Below are 22,311 nucleotides of genomic sequence, written 5' to 3'. Positions count from 1 at the left end.
GGAATGCCCTAATTAACTTTTGTGAGGTTAAGAACTACAGCACAGGGTCATGGAAAAGTCACATTACTCACTGGCTTGGTATAAATGAAGTAAAACTAAACTCAGCAATTGTAAAAACTGTCATTAACATGGGAGGTGCTATGGAAAAACACGTCATTGGCTTTGGTTTTATTCAATAACAAAACAAGTTCTAACTTAATTACCTAACTCCTCCTGTACTCATTATTTGCAGGTCCAAGTGTTTTAAAGCAGTATACATTTTCCACATACACTCTAATTTGTACATAGACAGATTTTTTTCTAGTGATACTCAGGCCAAATATCACTGCAGCAAAACAATTTCATCACTTTCTTGAATGACACTCAGAACATGTCGAGACAAAACTAAACATAAAGCTCTAGATACGGCCCTTTCCACCTGTTAGCTTGTGTCTGCTGGACTATGTCATGTTCTCAAAATTTAAAACAAGGGAATTGGAGAGACCAAAACACTCACATACACATGTGCTGTGTATGAAAATGATCTAAGCCTTTCAGATTTTCACACATTGTCCTTTTGGTGTTGTATACAATTGAATCCCCTGGAAACTTCTTGGCATGTGTATTGCCTTGTTAGATTTGGGATTCAGTAACTATGTGAAAGTGTGATATGACCAAATGTTCCCTCTCCCCCTGTTAAAAATATAATTACAAAAATTGTTAGATTGTTTGAAAACACACAATACTGGCTGAGGTAAACGAGCATAAATTGTAAATTATAACAATTCCAGACAAAAACAATAACAAACAGTTGCAAACACAATGTCACTGTAGGACAAAACTGAAAGTTGTGCAACATAAGAGGGAAGAATATAATTTTTCCACCAGCTTTATATTGAAGTTTGAAGTTTTTTATTTTGCACAACAATACGAGAAAAAGAAAAAATAAAGAGATAACAACAATAGAAAGGTGCAAGGTAGCCACAAGAAACCCAAAAGGGCTTATACAGGGCCTCTACCTATATTAAAATTCACAAGTTAAATTAAAAACAACTTTATATATGAAGACCATTTAGATATGCATACATATAGTACATATAGCATGTCAGCAGAAAGTATATGTTTTTCCTATTTCATCTCTACTTACTTTATTCATATTCATTTTAGTTTTATTTGTACGTTTTTACCAGACACAACAATGTGTGGCTGAGATCAAAATGAAGACTGGGTTTGAACACGGGTTAACCCTTCAAGACAGTTAGGCATGTTAAATAAATCTGGCACAGGTCACCTTCTCTCATGTCACTGGTCCATTTCACCATATAGACCAATAGGACTGAGGGTTGCCCATTTCGGCCGTGTTTCATAGCCAACATGACAACATGCCAACAAGGGAACAAATCCCAGCCTATCACTTACACATGTGAGACACGTTATGGACATTCCGACAAGGAAAATAACTGAAACAATAGTCCCAAGACTTGTTCTAGTCTTGGGACTATTGGGAATGTGATTGACATAGAAACAAGGCAGGAAGTGCAAGTATCTCGCTCCCGGACCACGCACCTGTCATATCCATTTGACTTATTTCCCTGTGGCTAATGACTGGCTGCATTCCTAGCTACAGACACCCTGTCCACTGTGAGTCTTAGACTTGGACTACAATCAAGTCCAAAGTGGAGCCATGATAAATTCAAATCAATGTCAGGATCCCTGTGAGTGCAAGTACATCATCATCATCACACCCTAGTGCACTCAGAGCATCTCTGGGCTCAACAGTAGGAAATGGCTAATCGGTTCACAACAGTAACTGTAGTTGTATGTAACTGATTTGCTTGCTGCTGTAATTCATCGATGCTTCCCTGTCTATCTCAATAAGTTACTAAAATTATTTCACATTTAATGCCCTCAAGCTCAATAATATAGTTGTCATCTTCTAGTTTGCTTGGCTTGCACATGTAGGACAGGATTTGGAATTCTTACTTTTTAAAGAAATCTTTGAATAGATATGCATTAACATAAGTTAGTGCAGTAAAAAGCATGAAAGTATGGGTAAAGTAAAATCAGGTAAATAAAAAAAAAATAAGAGCTGAAAACATGTAAAAAAAAAAAAAAGAAAAGAAGAAAAGAAGACTACGGTCATGGAAAGAATTATTCAACCACCCTTGTTTTCTTCAGTTTCTTGTTCATTTTAATGCCTGGTACAACTAAAGGTACATTTGTTTGGACACATATAATAATAACAACAAAAATAGCTCATAAGAGTTTAATTTAAGACTCGATATCTGGCCATCTTCCATGGTTTTCTTGATGATAACTAAAATAATTATCAAACAAATGTACCTTTGGTTGTACCAGGCACTAAAATGAACAATACATTTAAAAAAAGGGTGGTCTAATTATTTTTTTCATGACTATGTGTTATGAAATTCACAGCTTAGTCATTTTATTAAAAATAATTCTTTATTTTCATAAAATTTTATTTCAAGGAAATTATTGTCCACAGTGAAATTTCTGCTAGTTATGTTATTACTGCATCAGCTAATGTTAATTAATGTACCCTTATTGGACTAAGTGCTATCGTTAATCCATTGTTTCAGCAAGATTAAAGTCATTACATGGTAATACTTTTTTTAATCTTCTTTCCCATGGTTTTTTAGTCACCAACATTAATCATATTACAAATACTCAGGGCAAACTCTTGACTGGAGTTGACAGTGAAATAAATTCTGCCTCATCTAATCCCTTGTGCTCCACAAGTCAATCTTGTCCTTTACACACATTCCAGCAAATTCCCATGACCTGGCTGAGTTCATAAGGAATTTAAGCGCATGATGATGATGATGACGATAATTAGGACAATCATGAAGAAATCTTCAAATTTATCGAGGTAGGTCAGGCCACTTGGCAGAGGTCAGTGTGTGCCTTATTTGGATGCAAGGTCTCAGTGAACCTATTGCACTCTGTAACATTGTACAGTAGCACGAAGGGATTTTGAGCAAAAGGAAAACTCAAGCAGACACATACTCCCTCTTGCCTCGCTTGCAGTGCCGAGACAGGAAATCCTCCTTTTGATTGTGAAATGAAGGAGCAGAATTGGGAACAATCACTCCACTACTGCCGTGTGGTGCCTGCACCTGAGGATGCTGCCAAGGAGCCAATGGCAAGGGCAGACTGATACACAAACGCATGCACACACATTACTTGTATTGGCTTAGCTGTTTTATAATCAAATACAGAACCCTGGACAATATTATTTATTCCTCATTTTTATTTGAGCCTGCAGGATTTCCAGTTCTCTTCAGTCAGTCCTCAGTATTAGAGGGCCAAACCCCAAGAAAACTGATTAGTTCTACCATCGTCCAGCTCCCAGATCTGGATGAGTCAGAATGAGTTAAAAGTCAACCTCTCAGCTCTCATCTGTACATCTGTTCATTCATGGACTCATTTTTGTGTCTAAAGCCACAGCTGCTTCTTTGACTGTTCACTTAAGAAAAGTATTCAGATCCCTTACTTAAGTAAAAGTACTAATACCACACTGCATAATTACTCCACTACAAGTTAAAGTCCTGCATCCAAAACTTACTGAAGTAAAAGTACAAAAGTATCGGCATCAAAATGTACTTAAATTATCAAAAGTATAAGTGCTCATCATGCAGAATGACTTCACTCAGATTGTTTTCATTCATTATCCTTAGCCCCTTATCGGTTTGCGGGGCGCTGGAGCCAATCCAAGCTAACACTATCGCATAGAGACAGACAATCACACTCTCATTCACACCTATGGGCAATTTAGAGTCACCAATTAAACCAAAGTGTATATTTTTGGACTGTGAGAAGAACCCGGAGAACCTGGTGAGAACCCACACTGACATGGGGAGAACATGCAAACTCCGCACAGACGAGCCAGAGTTGAACCGGCGAGCCTCTTTCTGTGAGGCAAGAGTGCTAACCACTACACCACCAATGTTTGCAAAATGTTGCTCAAATAGACGTGTACACTGCAAAAAAAAGCCAACTTGTATTTTTTGGCCTAAAACAGTGATTTAAGTTGGTAAAACTTGGAAATATAAATTATTGACATTTAGGGCAATAATGTAAGTTAGCAGAATAAAGGAAGCCAGTTGTCTGCTCAAAAACAAATTTGTGAGTTGTTGTTACTTATATCTTTAAGTTGGGGTTCACAACAAGGAACAATAGTTCTGCTAACTCTTATTTCTTTGTTGTGAAATGCGGGAAAGCGGTGAAATTCGGTCATTAGCGAAAGCTAGCGGCTAACTGATGCTAGCGGCTAACAGATGCTAGCGGCGCTGCTTGTTACAGCTACAAGAGTAGCCATTAGCGTATCAATGCTAACTCAAAATTGTGGTCGCAATATTAGCTGACATTAAAATATTAACACTTAAAATATTTAGTTTAATTGTCCAACTTGAAATTTTATCGAAGTTAGTTGCCTTGAAATTTTGAGTTCACCCAACTTTTCTTTTTTTGCAGTGTACCAGCAAAGAAGTGAACAACAAAACAAGGCTAAACAACTATAAAGTCTGTGCGTCGTGGTTGGAGAAGTGCTGGGGCCTTTTGCGTGTCTGTGCCGGGGGGCCCATTGTCTCATAATCCAACCATGCCAGTTGGCGCACCACTTATTACACTTGTTGGCGAACCACTTGCTTGAGAAAATAAATGTTCTCTTAAACAAAAACAGACAAATGTTTTTTGCCTTTTCTTATCAGATTTGCAGTGCAATTCTGGAATATCCAAATAAATATGACAATGTCGTGCTTGCTCACTTCAACATAAACAACCCCCTTAGTTATATCAACAGCTCTTAGATTATGCAGTGTAGACTTTCACATTTTCTTAACTTTCTGCCCATAATGAAGTTATACTCCCTTGCTCATTTTCTTTGCAAGCCAATCATCCCACACTTGTTTGTTCTCAGTTTCCTTTATGTACTACAATATCTTCACAACCCGTCCAACAGTTGATTCTAAGAGTATGTTTCTGGATAATTCACTACATTGGTTTCTTCCATTGATTGGCACTGGCCATTTTTCTATAACCTCAGCATTAAAATAGAAAGAATACTGATGTTATTGGGCACAAACCCATTAAATATGTCACAGCTTGTTAGTGAAAAGGTCAAGCCTTGTTCAGTGCAGTGGAGCAATATCCAGGCATACTTTATGAACTGCATGGATCTTTAATTTTTTGGAATCCTTCAGCGGTATATGTCATGATTTTCATTCAACTAAATCGGACAGTAATACCTTGTAATGTCCTTCCCCTAATGGCCACACTGAGTGGACAGAACTCAAAGCACAGTGTTCACACAGTATTCGCTAATAAACACATGAACGCCTTTGACATGTGGTTTAAATTAATTGGCCTCCCAACACATGTAAGAGCCATTAAATATAATCATTGTGGTCCTGCAGCTCCATTCTCTCCTTTGCGTTGTGTTTTTATTGATATAAACCAGGTTTCTCCCTCAAAAATATAACTGTATTTTTGGCCTTAGCTCATTGGTCTCGCTGGATTTAGCTGTTAGTCGTCCCAGAGCAACTGGAGGCATTTTTTCATTTATCCTTTCTTTTATTTCTGTTTCTGGTCCTTGCTCACATGAGGCCACCGTGTCTGGGATCCAGAACGAGCATCCCAAGAGTAACTCTGGGTTGTGGCCAGAAATCAGACGAGAAATGAAGCTAGGGGATGTAGGTGGGGGCTGAGAGTGTCCACATTGCTGCTGCAGCTTTCTGAGAGAAGGTCTCCAACTGCAATACCTCATCAGAAGGAAAACAATTGGAATTTTCTCCTAATCAAGGCTATAAAGGTTTTTTTTTTCAATTTGGCTTTGCTGTGCTCACGTTTCATTGTGCACCCCATCACTGCTGTGACCCGGGGCAGATGTGTATGCCAAGGACAGATTTCAGTCTTGATGTCTGTGTCACAGATGATGAAAGTGTTTGAGAATTTTTTGTCGTATAAATTGCCTCATTGTTCAGAAATGCTGTTACAAGCATTGCAGTAAAAGATTAATAATACAAAGAATGTAAAAGAAGACAATGTCTTAGAACTGTTTGGCAACAGTTTTAACTAGTCTCACGCTTGTTGGTGGTAGAGAATGATCTTTGCTTTCTTTGCTGTGTGCTGTAGGTGTGTATGTACCACCTGGCGCTGGGATCGGACCAGGAGGCACGGGGCCAGGAACTGGATTCTTTCCAGGTAACAGAGCTTCCAATGACTGTCTAGACAGTTTAAACAAAAATAATCCAGGAAACAGCCACAACAAAATCTGTTTGTCTTTAGCAGAACGGTTAAATTACAATACGGCAGACCAGAGGTTTTACTAAAGAAACATGATATAAACAAAATATCATTTTTTATTATTTCAACTTGTTTCACTGTATTTTATCAAAGAGCATCTCTGCGAATATGATTCTGTTGTCCCGATCATTTTAGTTCATGTACTTATTGCTTCTCCACTGCTGTTGTCATGTGCACTCAAACAACATATGTGTCACGTATGCACAGCAGGAACACGTGGCGTGGCAACACCACACAATTGTTTGGATACATAACAAAAATCCAAAGAGCACTAGGAGCTGCAACAGAGAAGATGTATTCAGAAGTGAAATTCATGTTTTAGTGAATTCAGATCTTCAACAGAAGTTAATGTTACATTTTCAAACTATATTTAGTCATCATAAGCTGTTAGGGTATAGATTATAATAATAAAAGATACAGTCATGGAAAAAAAATACTAGACCACCTTTGTTTTCTTAAATTTCTTGTTCATTTTAATGCCTGGTACAACTTAAGGTACATTTGTTTGACAAATAATGATAACAACAAAAATAGTTCAAAAGAGTTTAATTTAAGTGCTGATATCTAGACATTTCCATGGTTTTCTAAGGCCATATAAAAATAGATAATAATCACAATCATTATCAAGAAAAACATGGAAAATGGCTAGATAACAGCTCTTAAATTAAACTCTTAGGATCTATTTTTGTTGTTATCGTTATATTTGTCCAAATAAATGTACCTTTAGTTGTACCAGGCATTAAAATGAACAAGAAATTGAAGAAAACAAGGGTCCAATATTTTTTTCCATGACTGTATTTGTATCACAAACATCTTTATGGACCTCTGCTCCGCTAAAATATATTAAAATACAAATACAACACGCTCTCCTGGTGTCCTGAGAGAAAGTAAGATGAAAGTCAGCTGATGTAATGATAAATTGTTGGGCCAAAAAACTGTCTATTACATCACTGCATGTAGGCATACCATAACTCTATACTCTGTGATTGTTGTTTTACAAGGGGCTGCTGGAGGAGTCCCTGCGGGCTATAAACCAGCTAAAGCTGCAGGTGAGTAGAAGAGACATGAAATTTATGATTTTTTTCCCCCATCTACTGTATAAAATAAATTTATTGGAATCGCATCTGGTGTATCATGAACTGGTGCACTACTGTTCAGTGATGGGGGATATAAGAAGCTAAAACTGTTTGTTTCTATGTGGGAAATGACTATATTGTAAAATATTTACTTTTAAGAAAAATGTTGTTAGCCTTGTGATCAACTGATAGCTGGTGCAATTTTAGAATGAATCAGATGTTTAACTTGATGCTTTATGGTTATAAAAAAACTCTCTCACAAGTCTTTTCATAAATCAAATTTTATTTATAATCACACTGTACTCCAGGTTGATATAAAGCCTCATGTAGAGGTTCAGATGTGAAATATTTGCTTCAGCTCAATCTAAATTAAATATTGTCAATATGGAAATTAGGGATGGGAATAATAAATCGATGATTAATTAATGATTGTTAAGAATTTGGTCGATGGCTGCGTATCAGTACTCACTGAACTGAAACACAGCAGAGCGTTCAGTTCTGCGGCCGTATGTGAATAAGCCTTTGAGCTGAGAAATAAGTTGGATAAAGTTACAGTTTGTAAACTCAAAGTTGCAATAACAATTATAAAACAGAGAAATACAAGAGTATTAATTGGAGCAAAACTAGCTTACTGAATCAAATCTGGCTAGCATGAATTACTACGTTCAATTTTATCCAAAACTTATTTCAACACAAAACACATTTAAATATGCAATATTACTGTGAAAACTAACCCCATGCCTCTTTGGGGGCTAAAACATAAAACATTGAACTTAACGTTCGACCGAAAGCCTCTTTTCGTCCTTTCAAAATAAAATTATCTGTTATCAAAACAGGCTGTTGCATAGTACTGTATATATATATTTTATTTTGCCCATATGTGCATGTTTTTATACATACTGGAGTATGTATAAAAACATAGCGATTAATCGATTAATTCATCGTTTACGTTATAGATGCTCGAGTTGGCAGGTTTCTTCCAAACCCCCATCCCTAATAGTAATCTCTGTCATGAAAGCAGTGTTATTTCCCAGGGTCCTGAATGACTTGTCCAAATGGCTATTCCCTCCTTCATATTTAATGCATAACCACAGATATTCTGTCTGGTGTTTGTCATTTCACACACCCATAGCAGATACACTCAGCTCTGCATGCACAGTCCACTGTAGCAAGAGTTGACCAACCGTAGGCAGTGTCCTGGCGAGACCTCAGCTCCCATTTGCTGAACAAGTTTGACCCTGTCTGTGCACCTTTTTATAGCAATGGGTACTACAGCCATGAATGCAGGAAGAAGGTGATGAGACGTTTGAATGGTGATATTCTTGCTGTTGGAACACAACATCTAACAGTGCAACATTTCAGACTGGTCTAATTCTGAGGTTGTCAAATGCAGAGGCTTATCTGCAGCCCGTTGCATCTGATACCGACACACAAGGGACCACTGAGCATCTTTATGAGAAGCAACTCCAATGTAAATCCCACCACAGTGTTACTGTAGAAGCTCAGAGCAAGTACTCAGGAAGTGATTCTCACCCAGGAGGACGCTGTTCATATTCCATGTGAAACTGAAATTCAACTTTTTTATGTCGACTAGTTAACTTTTGTAGGCTATTTTTAACCCTTAATAGGGCACTCATTGAAATACTTGCAAATTCCAAATTTCAACCCTAGAGAATATTGGAGGATATTACATACAGCCAGAATGTGTAAAAAAAACATACGGTCCCGGGGGAGGGAGTTAATATATGAAAAAATTTGCAGATTTATGAGATGTAAAGTGGTGAGAAAAAAGTAGTTTTTTCCCCCCACTTTTGTCTCGTAAACCTGCGACTTTTTTCGAGCAGATTTGCCACTTTAAATTTCTTAAATCTGTAAAAAAATTTCTTGTAGATATGGCATTTTAATCTAGTAAATTTGCAACTCCCCCTCGATTTGTATTTGTATTTTCATTCATACTTGGCCTTAATATGCCGTCATAGTACAAGTCCATGTGGTTCTACGACCAAACAGAGAGACATGGGGACCCCATTTTGATATCCACTGAAGTTATCAAATATAGTTCTTCGCCCGATAAAGGGTTAACCAAACCAAAATCCTAAACTTAGCCACATTGTTGCCGGTTCGACTCTGGCCTTCTTCTGTGTAGAGTTTGCATGTTCTCTCCAGTACTCTGGCTTCCTCCCACAGTCCAAAAACATGCACTTAGGTTTAATTGGTGACACTAAATTGCCCTTAAGTGTGAATGAGAGCGTGATTGTCTGTCTCTATGTGTCAGCCATGTGATAGGTTGGTGACGTGTCCGGGGTGTACCCCGCCTCTCGCCTAAAGTCAGCTTGGATCGGCTCTAGCACCCTGGACCCAGATAAGCGATTAAGGATTATGAATGAGTTCGATGCACAGAGATACCCAGTGCTTTAAAAAGCGACGCCAAGTGGTCCTGAACATGCGCACATATAATATGAGCTGGGAATAAGAAAAGAAACAGCAGACAAATTCCCCATCGACACTTGGTTGTTTTGATTTCGTCAGATCTGGAGGAAACACATTGTGAGACTTCCTTGTCACACCACCACAAAATAAGAGTAATTAAATCCTTAGGCTATTGCTGTGGCAATAAACTACATGTGTCGGGCCAACCACTGTTGTTTAGTCAGTTTATTTGAAGATTTTATGGGGTGTTAGGCTTGCAAATTTGAGGCCTGTTTCACATTTCCTTTACACAAGTTTAGTAATGATAATCGGGATCTTAGCATTGGCAGCTCTTAACTAGAATGGCCCTCAGAGAGCGCAGACCCGCCAAGGCCACACTGAAAGTTAAAAAATCAAATAATATGTGTATCTGTCCACTGATTTGACCATTTCACCAAGTTTCAATAAAATCTGGCCAGTTGATTTTCCATAATCCTGCTGACAAATAAACAAACCAAACCAAAAATAACGTCCTGGGTGCAAAAAATGATTATGATAATGACATGACAACATGGTTAGCAGATTGATAATGATAAATGTTGACAACAATAATGACAATAACAGTATTGATTGCAACCACACCTTTCTGTATTTAACCCCGACAGTAGGAGGCTATGGAGGTGGAGGCCGTGGTGTGGGACCTGGAGGTCTGGTGCCAGGAGGTGTAGGCCAAGGTGGTTATGTGCCAGGAGGTGTGGGACCAGGAGGTTATGTGCCTGGAGGTGTCGGTCATGGTGGTTTGGGCACTGGAGGTCTTGGAGGAGGTATGAAGATAAAAATCCTTTTTCTTTTTTTTTTAGCAGTGTCAATCAGCATACAGCTGTCTTGAGGAATTGCAGCCATTCCCCATATTGAGACCCTTTTTTTTCTCCAACATGTCAATATTATTAAATATTTAAATATATAAATATAATATATAAATATATATTAAATATATTGTCAGAGAGACAAAATAAATGTAGTTCTCTACTTTACAATTTTGTAACCTGTAGGTCTTTTGAATCTTCACTCTATAAGACCATATTAACCCTCCTGTTATGTTGCGGCTCAAATTGACCCATTTCAAAGTTTAAAAATCTAAAGATAAATAGTTAAAAGTATTTTTTTTATAAAAAGAAACATTTTAAAAATGTAAAATGTATTTTTTTTAAATCATTGTCATGTGAAACCATTGTATTTTATATGTAGGTCTTTCCAATGTACATAAAAAAAGTTTTAACATGCATTTTTTTAAATGAAAAACGAGTGAATTATCCTCATTGAACCATGATCTGTGAGAGGTAAAGAACACCTTTGCACTAAATAATAATAGAGATCGTTCATAATTGAGTTATTAATGAAATATAAACAATGTTTATTGGGATTTTTAGTTTCTGACACTTTTGGATAATTAAACATGCCCCGGGTTATTGCTGTTCCTGAAAAAACGAACATTACAGTAGGGTTAAGACAAAATGGAAATTATTGTTCAGTACATCATTCATGGAAAATGTTTTGATATAACATGGCAGAAGCACAACCTCACATTCACTTTACTTGTTTTCACCCAACAGGACAAGGTGGAAAACCCCCTAAACCAGGTAAGTTGGAACATTTATGCATGGTATTGTGTTTACGGGAAGTTGTGTAAAAGTAAAAGAAAGGAAAGCCTTTTCTTGTGTTGTATATACTGTACACAATATATAAAATAGTTGACAATGTAGTCATAATCCTGAGTTCTTACAGTACAGTAACTATAGCTGTAAAGTAGTACTATAATAGAGATTACCAGATTTCTTTTGTTAATAACATGGAAAAGTCCTCTGCATTTTATATACTGTTGAAGTGCCTTGACAGGAAGGAAGTAGAATGTATTGTTATGGGCTGGATAAAGTAGGTTAATAGACTACATCATGTTCACACAGATGCAGGGCACAGGCTAGAGAAAAAGAAAGAAAGAGAGTTTTTCTTATCACCCGTGTGTTTTCGTCTGAGTTGGTTTACACTGGCTTGGCAGCTGTTTGGGGCGTCCTGACTGGGTGGGACCAAACAGAGATCCCACGACTGCTACACCTCTGCTGTATTAGGAGTGATGATTGGCAGAGTGCGAACTGCCATCAACGCCTGCCAAACAATGGTGCCAGAGCACTGATTAATGTTATTGTAATGTTAGACCCTTACAATATCTGGAAACCTCCGTGTTGAAGTCTACCACGGCCCTTCTCTCCGATACCATACAGTAAATATTTTTCTTTGCTGTAGCACAGTCTGCACTGCATTGGTGCTTTAGCAATGTTTAGCCATCGGTTAATTTCCGTAAGCATTGCTGATACGATCTCAGCCTACCTCTATGTGCTTAGAAAGATAAGGAACCAAGCAATCATCTTATAGTCCTGATAACACATGGAGCGGGTTACAGAAGGGTCTCTCTGGACTGCCACACCCCTACCCTCAAACAAGAGATGCAGGGGAGCCATTTTGTTAAAATGACCTAATATCCAGTATTTGGTGGAAGTTTATTTTGGCTGGGATCAGCAGAGCCTTGCTTGGCCCTGGGTTTTGTATGCATTTGAGATCTCCCTCTTATGCATGGCAGACAAGGTTAACTGAGGCCCCTGTGTTTTGAAATCAGTGCAAATTTAGTTTAGATGATCTACAGTCAGAATGTCAATTCAGTCAAATATTATATATATGTATATATATATATATATATAGAGAGAGAGAGAGAGAGAGAGAGAGACCATTGTTTTCTTCAATTCCTTGTTTATTTTAATGCATGGTACAACTAAAGATACATTTGTTTGGGCAAAAATAATGATAACAACAAAAGTAGCTCAAAAGAGTTTAATTTAAGAGCTGATATCTAGACATTTTCCATGGCTTTCTTGACAATAACCAAAATCATTATCAAGAAAACCATGGTACATTATATTTGTCCAAACAAATGTACCTTTAGTTGTACCAGGCATTAAATGAACAAGAAAGCAAGGGAAAAGCTATATAATATTTTTATTTTTTTCGATGACTGTATAAACAGTTATCTGCATATGAATGCAGAATCTGTACACAAAAGGAAAATATTATGGTGTTCCATTTGCTGTCCGATTGGTATAAACCAATCATGTTGGAGCAGGTTTTGGTTGCATGCAGGTAAAGAGTCTGTTTGGAGAACAAAAGAAGCTGAATGTATTGGCCAAAATGCAATCTCTTAATCCATCAGGTATCGTTTGACAATGATTTAGCTTTTTATTAGCTCGTTCAGAGAAGCAAAGGTCGTAGATATCGTCTCTCAGCTCCAACTCCATTCTCACGTCTCAAGTTGCTAATTGGACTGTAAACAATGGCGCATGGAAGAGGAAGTCTTGGCCCGAATATCCATTATCCGTTCACTTGATATGGATCCCCAGAAATATTGGCGCTTGCCCTCAGAGCCTAAATCATTGTCAGACCAATAGCCAATGGTTTCAGAGATTGGGTGCTCCCTCCCAATGAATGAATTCCACTAGATGGTAAGTGTCATTGTAATTGGGTTCAGTAATCACTGAATGTCGGTTTCCTTTAGTGGCGGCATTTCATATTTGCAATTTCCATTCCCTCAGCTATGAAGCTATCCAGATATGGATGCGACAGCCTTTTACATACCTTACAAGTGTTAAGTTTCCATTACTATACAAGTGTATTCCTGCAGTTCAACAGCAGGTGAACCTCTCACAGTGGCAGGCTGAAACTATCTGCATAAGTTAGTCTTTGGCTTGTGATACAGAAAACATGCCAGAAAATAAATATTTGCTACTAGCATATGAAAGATCATTGATATACAAAGCATGATTCTGTTGCTAAAGAGACACAAATGCAAACAACAGTAAACTACTCTTTGATGCGCAGTCACACACACATCAAGAGAGCTGCCATTCATTCCTATGTGGAAGCCAAGCAGTGATGTTACATTCCACTGATACGCACCTTGCCTGGCCAGTAATGGAGAACAGCAGCTGTTTTGTGAGTAGCGTGACTGCAGTGAATTGCAGCGCAGCTCATGCAAGACCTTGTAAATGTTACACTAATTGTAAAGCCTGTCAGCATCCAGTTTTGACAATACACTGAAAGCTGGAAAGAGGTACTTTCTCTTCATGAACAGCTGTTGGACACCGACTCCTTTCCTGTGTTCCCTCAAGCAGAGGTGGATTCAGTCCTCGTGATGTTATTGCCAAAACTCAGCTTTCATAGGCTTGCCTCTTGTCACTTTGAGACACTGTTAAGGCAGTTAACAAACAACACAAGGGTTACTGTTTTTGCTGTTGGCGTAGTTTTATTGTACCACCATAATTGTCTGTTTAAGAGAGGATATGTCTGGGTGGGATGTGTGTCCATGCACAGTGGCCTGTTGACTCTCTGAGAGCAATGCGCAATGAAAATGATAGAAAGACAACATGCTGTGTCCCATTATTCTTTCAGTGTCTGAAAACGGACAGTCTCACACAACACTACATCAATCTTGGAGCAATGAAAAATATATGAGCAGTCACAATCTGTAAGCAATTTCATTTTTCTCTACCCAAATTACATATATTGCATTGTAAATGCATGAAAACTATAACCACCATCGTGTTTTTAATATTTTATCATCATCATTATCAATGTAAGTCTACATCAGTGGTGGAATGTAACTAAGTACATTTACTCAAGTACTGTACTTAAGTAAAGTAAAAGTACCTCAAAATTGTACTTGAGTATTTCAACATTTGTAACTTTATACTTCTACTTCACTACATTTTAAGGGCAAATATTGTACTTTTTACTCCACTACATTTAGCTGACAGCTTTAGTTACTTTTCAGGTCGAGATTTAACATAAAACATGATCAATTTAAAGTGATTAGGTGGTTAAAATGAGCAGTAAAACACTGCTTACATAAATGCATCAATAATAATAATAATATAATAACATATTTAGAACATATACAGCAATCTGGGTGGGTCCATTCTGCATAGTGAATACTTTTACTTTTGATACTTTAAGTACATTTGATGCTGATACTTTTGTACTTTTACTTCAGTAAGTTTTGAATGCAGGATTTTTACTTGTTGTGAAGTAATTTTGCAGTGTGGTATTAGTACTTTTTACTTTAGTAAGGGACCTGAATACTTCTTCCACCACTGGTCTACATGTCTACATAAAATAAACATCCTGCATTACTGTTATGCTATTTATTAGTGTCTGGGAGGTGTGTCTAAAAAAAGTCAATAATGGCTAAAAGAAAGAAATTGAAGGCTGGCCGGCTGTGGCTTCAGCAGCTAGTTCCAGCAAAGCCCCAAAAGCGGCCAGCCCAAGTTGTAGACATTCTCAAACTAGTTTTGTTGTTTCACGGTTTGCACGACCCGGAAATTGATTATATCAGCCTGACAACACAAGCCTACCACATAACATAATATTATAATGCAAATCCGACTCAACAGCACCACAAACTACAGCCTGCTTCATGAAGGCAGGGCTGCTGTGTTAGATTATCAGGGTGCTTACGAAAGTAGTTGTCAAAGACTCCCAAAAAGTTGTTAGAGTTTTCGCCGTCTGATCGTGGAGATGCGGTATATCATATTTTTTCACCCAATAACAATGTCTGAAATAAAAGCAGTGAAGGGTTAACTAATGTATGCAGGACCCAGCTGAGGGTAAGCGAGTCTGTGATTGGATCAGAGATGCTGTTTAGAAATGAGCTGAGATCTGAGTGGACTGAACCCCTAGCAGGATTGTCTGATTTCAATAACAACACAACTGCTTCCTTGCAGGGATAGCAGGAAAAAACAACGACAACAAGTTCTGTCCACCTTTGGTCTTTAGAAGGGCCATCTCAAAGGTTCTTAATAGCCTAGTATAACATCAACTTTAGCTAATTTGTAAAATTACTGATAAAAATTACTCCTTACTGGCAGGAGTAATATTACCAATAAACAGTCATGTCGCTTTGAATATATTGGTTTATTGAAATAAACATTAATAGTGACACACTGACAAAGCAGAATGAGCTCTTGAAATAACACTATTGAGATTATTACATTTAACCAAAATGGCGGAACAGACCTATTATTTTTATTTTTCTTTGGTCTGTGTTTGGAGAATTCTTAGATTGTGTCTGCCTAGTTCATTTACTTAGTTGGCACTTGTCCTCGCTACTATTGTCACTGTTTGCATCAGCCATAAGCAGGTGTAGCTAATGGTCATGTACAGCACTGGTACTGCTGTTGTAGCTTTACATACTGTATTTTGCAGCTGGCGGTTTTGATTTTATCTGCTCTGGTAAAACATTTCCACACTGTTGATTGCGGGGACGTACGGCGCCGCCTCTTCCTGCCTCTTCCTGCCTCTTCCTGTTTCTGCATTTCTGCTGCACCCCACACTGCACAGTGTTAAAGTGACACATGACAACTATGAATTCTCAACAACTACCCACAGCGCCCCCAGCTGCAAATCTGCTGCAGATGCATTGCCATTGCTTTATTATTGTACCGTGTTAGAACCACAAATAAACGATCAACGATAAACTGAGTCGATCAGTGGTTTGATAATAAACTATTCTGTGAAACCCAAAGACTATGTTAGTTTTAGATAAGTGTGTCAAATAAACCGAAGCTATGTAGTCTTGACTTCTTATTTCACCTTTATTTTGGCTCTTCACTGCCACTGAATAATAAAAAAAAACAACATGAAGTAATGGAAAAATAGTTCCAACAATTAGGTGCAAGATAATATCTTGCTTAGAATAACGGCAATACTCATATAATTAAAGATGATGGATTACATTACCAAGAAAATAATTGTTTCGCACCCACCCTAATCATTTTAAAGTACACTTTTTGCATCATTTTGTAACATAATGTTCATATTTTATACATGGCCTATCAATACACCTAAAAAAACCCTTTGGTTCATATCAGGGTCATTGTTTGAAGAGTCTGTCTGCTTCACAACAGAGTAAAGAAAGGCAGACAATTTAAAGGTAGAATGAATATATTGGGAGGACAGAGAAGAAACAAAGTGCAGCAAGGAGGACGGAAAGGACCGATAACTCTTGCAAACATACCGTACACTGTATATTTCAAACACACACGCACACATGTGCAGCATTATGCACATTCATTCACACGGCATGCATGCTTAGCGAGCTTGCTGAAAGAAAGGAGACTGATCGATGGAGGTGAGGATGAAAGTGTTTAGCCAAAAGAAGATGAGCTTGGAAGAGGTTTAGTCTCCTGAAGCACATGTGCTTTTCATTACTGGAGCTCAGACCTGTGTCTGAGCTGTCAGAGACTGGAAGCATGTGAATGTGTATGACCATGAGTGTATGTAAATGTGTATATGCTCTTCATATGTGTGTAATCACAAATGTGAGCATATGTGCTTGTATAGACACATAAATACTGAATATGTATCCTAACATTGGTTTGGTACGACGGTGTATTAGGGTCAAATATTTAAAAAAAGAAGAAAAAAAAACAGACATGGGGAAAGGAGCTAATATTTCGAGAAAAAAGTTGCAGATTTACATGATTAAAAGTGTCAAATGTGAGAAAAAAGTGGCAGATTTATGAGATAAAAAGTGGTAAATCTACGAGAAAAAAGTAGCAGATTTAAGAGAAGAAAGACGGAAAAATAGGCTAGTGTTTTGTTTTTCAAGGTACTACATCACCACATTTCATACGTTTCTACCAGCGGTATGTCTCTCGATTTTCCATAGCAAATACTATTTTTCTGACTTTTTTTTCTTAAAAATCTGCTACTTTTTTCTCACAAATTTGCCACTTTTAATCTTGTAAATCTGCAACTTTTTTTCTCACAAATTTGCCACTTTTAATCTTGTAAATCTGCAACTTTTTTTCTCACAGATTTGCCACTTTAATCTTGTAAATTTGCAACATATTACCCCCCTCCCCTGTCCATATTTTAATTTTATTTTTTTCATACTTGGCCCTAATATGCCGTCGTAGTTTGGAGCACAGACATACATACACAAAAAGATAAATCAGCTGCTTATTCAGACACAATGTGAAAGAAGACACTTTTCCTCCCCGCTCCTCAATCTGTTTGAGTCTCAGTGTCAAGGTTTCAGTAACTTGGAACCTGAACTGTCTGCAGCAGAGACTTTTTTTTCCTGAAAAATATCTGAGCAATACCACCCCCACACTGGACTCAGCCCACCCAATATACACACAGCCATCGCAGCTTGTTTGTTCACCCTGGAAATGCCTGTTGCTTCCCAAGCAATTTTTCTTGGATGAAGTCACTTGATGTTGTTGTTAGCGTCTTCAGTAATCTCACTAATTCATCTCAAGAATGAAAATGTTTTTGGAATAAAAAACAAGAAGATAAAGATAAGGGTTTTATTAGTTGTTATTGTAGTGTAATCAGTCACGCATGCCACACATTACAGTTTGTAATGTGGTATTTTCTCCCACGTCGAAGTAATACTTTCACTATGACTCAATCACAGCTTCCCAGCCTTTCACCAGCCTGTTCTGTTTCATGTTTTGCATGTTGGATCTCTAGTGAGCGTGTTACCACCAATGTAATTTCTTTTTTAAATGCAATGTGTGAGTTGATGATCCGTCCCTTGGCATGCTCTTGCGACCTCTCCCCTGCTCTGTTTGCCAGCAGGTCTGGAGCATGGACCACTATCGTTGTCCATCTGGCACCTCGGTCTAACTGGTGTTTATGTAGTGATGGAGAAAGAGTCCATGAAGACAAATCACTGGTTGCATGACTTTGTTGTAGATATTGGTAGAAGTGGACTGAAGTCTGTTAAGTCTGAGGGCCTGTTTAGTGGATTTGTGGCTGAGTATTTAATTACAGTGTTTTCTGAGTTAGTAGAGGAGTTTCATAAACAGTAGTTTTCCACACTGGGTGCGTACAGCTGAGGGTGATCAAAATGTGCAACACAAGGGGTAAAGATGACATATTTACATACAGTACAGGCCAAAAGTTTGGACACACCCATCTCATTCAATGCGTTTTTCTTTATTTTCATGACTATTTACATTGTAGATTCTCACTGAAGGCATCAAAACTATGAATGAACACATATGGAATTATGTACTTAACAAAAAAGTGTGAAATAACTGAAAACATGTCTTGTATTTTAGATTCCTCAAAGTAACCACCCTTTGCTTACTAGAATATAAGACATGTTTTCAGTTATTTCACACTTTTATGTTAAGTACATAATTCCACATGTGTTCATTAATAGTTTTGATGAATCTACAATGTAAATAGTCATGAAAATAAAGGAAACACATTGAATGAGAAGGCGTGTCCAAACTTTTGGCCTGTACTGTATATGGCATGGAAATGCTAGAAACTTTTCTTACGGTGATTGCATTCATACATTATATCAGAGTTGTAGTGTAATGCATAACAATGTAGAGTATTGCTTTAAGTTGTGATCATAGAAAGAAAGTGAGAATAGAACGGACATTGAAAGGTTGTTTGACAAATTAATGACATAATGGCAGATGTCGGTATTTGTTACATTGACCAAGTGGGCCAAAGTAGGGCTGGACGATATATCGATATATTTTTTAATGTAATATGGAATTAGACCATATCGCATATATCAATTTTCTTTTCTTTCTTTATAAATGTTGCCCTTACTAGGGTTTGTCATATTAAGTTATTTTGTAATGTTCATTAGTCTTTTCGCATATAAATATATTTATTTCAGAAAAAGATTGGCCTATTTTATTTCATAGGTTATTTTTATTTTTATTTAAATGTGCACTTTATGGAGCTTTGATTTTTTTTAAAAGTCATTCCTGTTGTTAAACAGTATTTATGTTCACTTAAATAAACGGTTTTAATAAAACTACTTGTGACATGTTATATTTGGCTTTGACTTTGACTGAAAATTTGCTCTCACTTTGCAAAAAATAATATCGGAATGTATATTGTATGTATCGATATTCAGCCTAAATATATCGGGATATTAATTTTTGTCCATATCGCCCAGCCCTAGGACAAAGTCACAAGTTAAGATAGCGACCGCTGGCTAGTTAGATAGCCAACTTGTTTGTCTCCGGAGTTATAGTCCGCTCTCCTCCTGGAGAAATAATCTCCTAGCAGCAGGGAGCTTGGTGGAATTAACAATCAAGCTAGCTAACTGGAGTTGGCTGGTTAGTTAGGCTGGTTGTTATGCTTTCATGTTATACTGGTTTCAGTATAACAAAGATAGAACAAAGAACAATTATAGATATAGAACAAAGTTCTCACTCATCTGGTATAGCACTGTGCTTTCTTTAGGGGTCAAAAATGACCCGTCACTGTGTTTAACAGCATAGGAAACCCCCTAATGATATATTTTCAACTTGAAAGTCAATGAGTTTTCCTAGAGTGAACCCAACAAGTCAAACATTGCATTTGTTCATATTTCCATATCAGCTGTACACCAAAAGGGTACAAATCGTGTCCTAGGAGGGGCATTTTTGACCCGGCAGTTAACAAATCATTTTGCTGACATTATGTGTGCTACCGATTAAATTCAGGGGAAAAAAGGGGGAGATCAGAGGATAAACATTTCTTGAAAGCATTGTTTGGAGAATGCATTCAGAGGCTATAAAGATGCTGCAGATGACAGTAGCCCCAGTACTCTCTTCACTATAGCCATGGGTGCACGTTTTACTGCTCAGCAGTTTCTAGATCTGACTTTTTGAGATATCAAAGAGGAACAAGAGGATGGTGATTTAGAACATTATCTATTTTTAATCATTGTTTTTTTTATTTTTGTTGTTAGATGCGGGTAATGGTTCAAGTAATACTATTTTCTTGTAGAGTATAATATACAATGTTGCTAAAGACTGTTATTGTTTCCCTATAATAAAATCCATTCAGAACTACTTTTTGCACAATTCTTACTCAGTTGATATGTCATGCTAAAACTTCTGTTTTTGCACATATGCATTACCTTTAGCAATTACAATAATATAAATAACAAACCAATACTTTAGTAAAGAACAAAATTATGACGATGGCAGTCTTTCTGCACTGTAAAGAGGAAAAACCTAGATATTCACAAAGTTAGTGATAAATGACCGGTAGTTTCTTCATGCAAATTAGATTTGGGGTTTAAAATGCAATCAAGCTGCTTTAATTTAGGGGTTTAGAGAAGTCGGGTCATTCGTGATCTTTAGGAAAAGCAGTGTATGCAGAATGTGAAGACAACACAAAGGTTAACTTAAATTTTACTAATTTCACAGATGACTCTCCACATTTCGTATTACCGCTGCTCGTTTTGTCCTGACTGCAAAACCTGTAGCTACAAAAGTTAACCACTATAACCAAAAAATTCTTTGGAACAGCAACAGTACTCATAAATACGTCCGCCATTGTAACCATTCAGCTATAAATTTCCATGGGTGTGAAAACGGGTGTAAATTCTGCTGAGTCCCTAGTGAGTAATGTTCTTCTTGATTTGGTTGTTTTTGTGTAAAGCTTTACTCATTCTTAAAAGCCTTGTATATTGAAATAATGAGAGTCACTGACATTATCTCACCTCAGTAAAATGTTTTCCATATCTGGATTTCTCAATACCTATCTAGACCCAGCACTGGACTAAATGACTTGTAAAGATGAGTTTCTAATGACTTCAGCTTTGGCCTTATACAGGATTTATCCTGATGTGTTCGCCTATGTTGCAATACCTCGATATATACGCAATGTACAACTTGGCAAACAGCTTTTTCATTGTCAATGACAATTTATGTCTTACATGTTCCCCTTTGTAGAGCATCCCATATGTTTGTCACAGTAAAATGCTTCAGATTGCTGCACAATGATCACAGCCTTTATAATGACAGAGGAACTTGGGAAATGCTTTTGAGGCTGACTCAATGAATATAACGTCAGTGTTTCAATGTGCATGTTTTGAGTCGAGCCGACCTGTCGAACACTAGTTTCAGCCCTGAGTTGTCAGAGAAGTATTCAGTGGAATAGCAGTTAGATGCATATGTGGACCATCTGGAAGAGGAAACACACTTGGCCAACTTCACATACCATGGCCATGGCTCTGTTTGTTGACTGGTTTTCTTGCCCTTTGCATTAGTTGCACAATTGATCTTCTGTAGACATGGAACATACTTATTAGAAATAAGCCGTTTCTCAGAATTATATAGTGCACATGTAAACTGCTAATACTTGCAGTGTGTTTCTGCCTTGTCCACACGGCTTTACAGTACATGCTGTGAGTGCGTGTGCCAAGCTAAAATGGGCGATGGTATGAGCCCTGGGTTAGAGATACTCTTCAGACATAGTCATGGGCTCAGTGTTGGCAGAGCAACTGTGACATTCCTTTAGAAGTGGATAAAACGTAGAACAGCAGAGGCTCTCAGCTCTCACAGAAACTGGGAAAAGAGAGAAGTGTTTGGTTGACTTGAAAGCTTATAGCATAGCTTGTTCTGCTCTGTATGACTTGTAGTGTAAACAATGACATCACAAACTCAGT

At 37.5% G+C, this 22,311-nt stretch overlaps 1 protein-coding gene across 1 annotated transcript in view; it reads left to right on the top strand.

Annotated features, from left to right (window-relative positions):
* The window catches only part of LOC131970739 (elastin-like), a 48,433-nt gene that overhangs the window by 9,512 nt on the left and 16,610 nt on the right, over window positions 1-22,311 (top strand). Inside the window, exons 2-5 of the mRNA XM_059332159.1 lie at window positions 6,133-6,201; window positions 7,305-7,352; window positions 10,454-10,612; window positions 11,402-11,428. Coding sequence (XP_059188142.1) covers window positions 6,133-6,201; window positions 7,305-7,352; window positions 10,454-10,612; window positions 11,402-11,428 — 303 coding nt within the window. The remainder of the gene's footprint in view (window positions 1-6,132; window positions 6,202-7,304; window positions 7,353-10,453; window positions 10,613-11,401; window positions 11,429-22,311) is intronic.

Source organism: Centropristis striata, chromosome 4 (genome assembly GCF_030273125.1).
Source record: "Centropristis striata isolate RG_2023a ecotype Rhode Island chromosome 4, C.striata_1.0, whole genome shotgun sequence".
NCBI lineage: Eukaryota > Metazoa > Chordata > Actinopteri > Perciformes > Serranidae > Centropristis > Centropristis striata.
The sequence above is the reverse complement of the archived record's forward strand: the minus strand, read 5'-3'. Positions and strand labels throughout refer to the sequence as shown.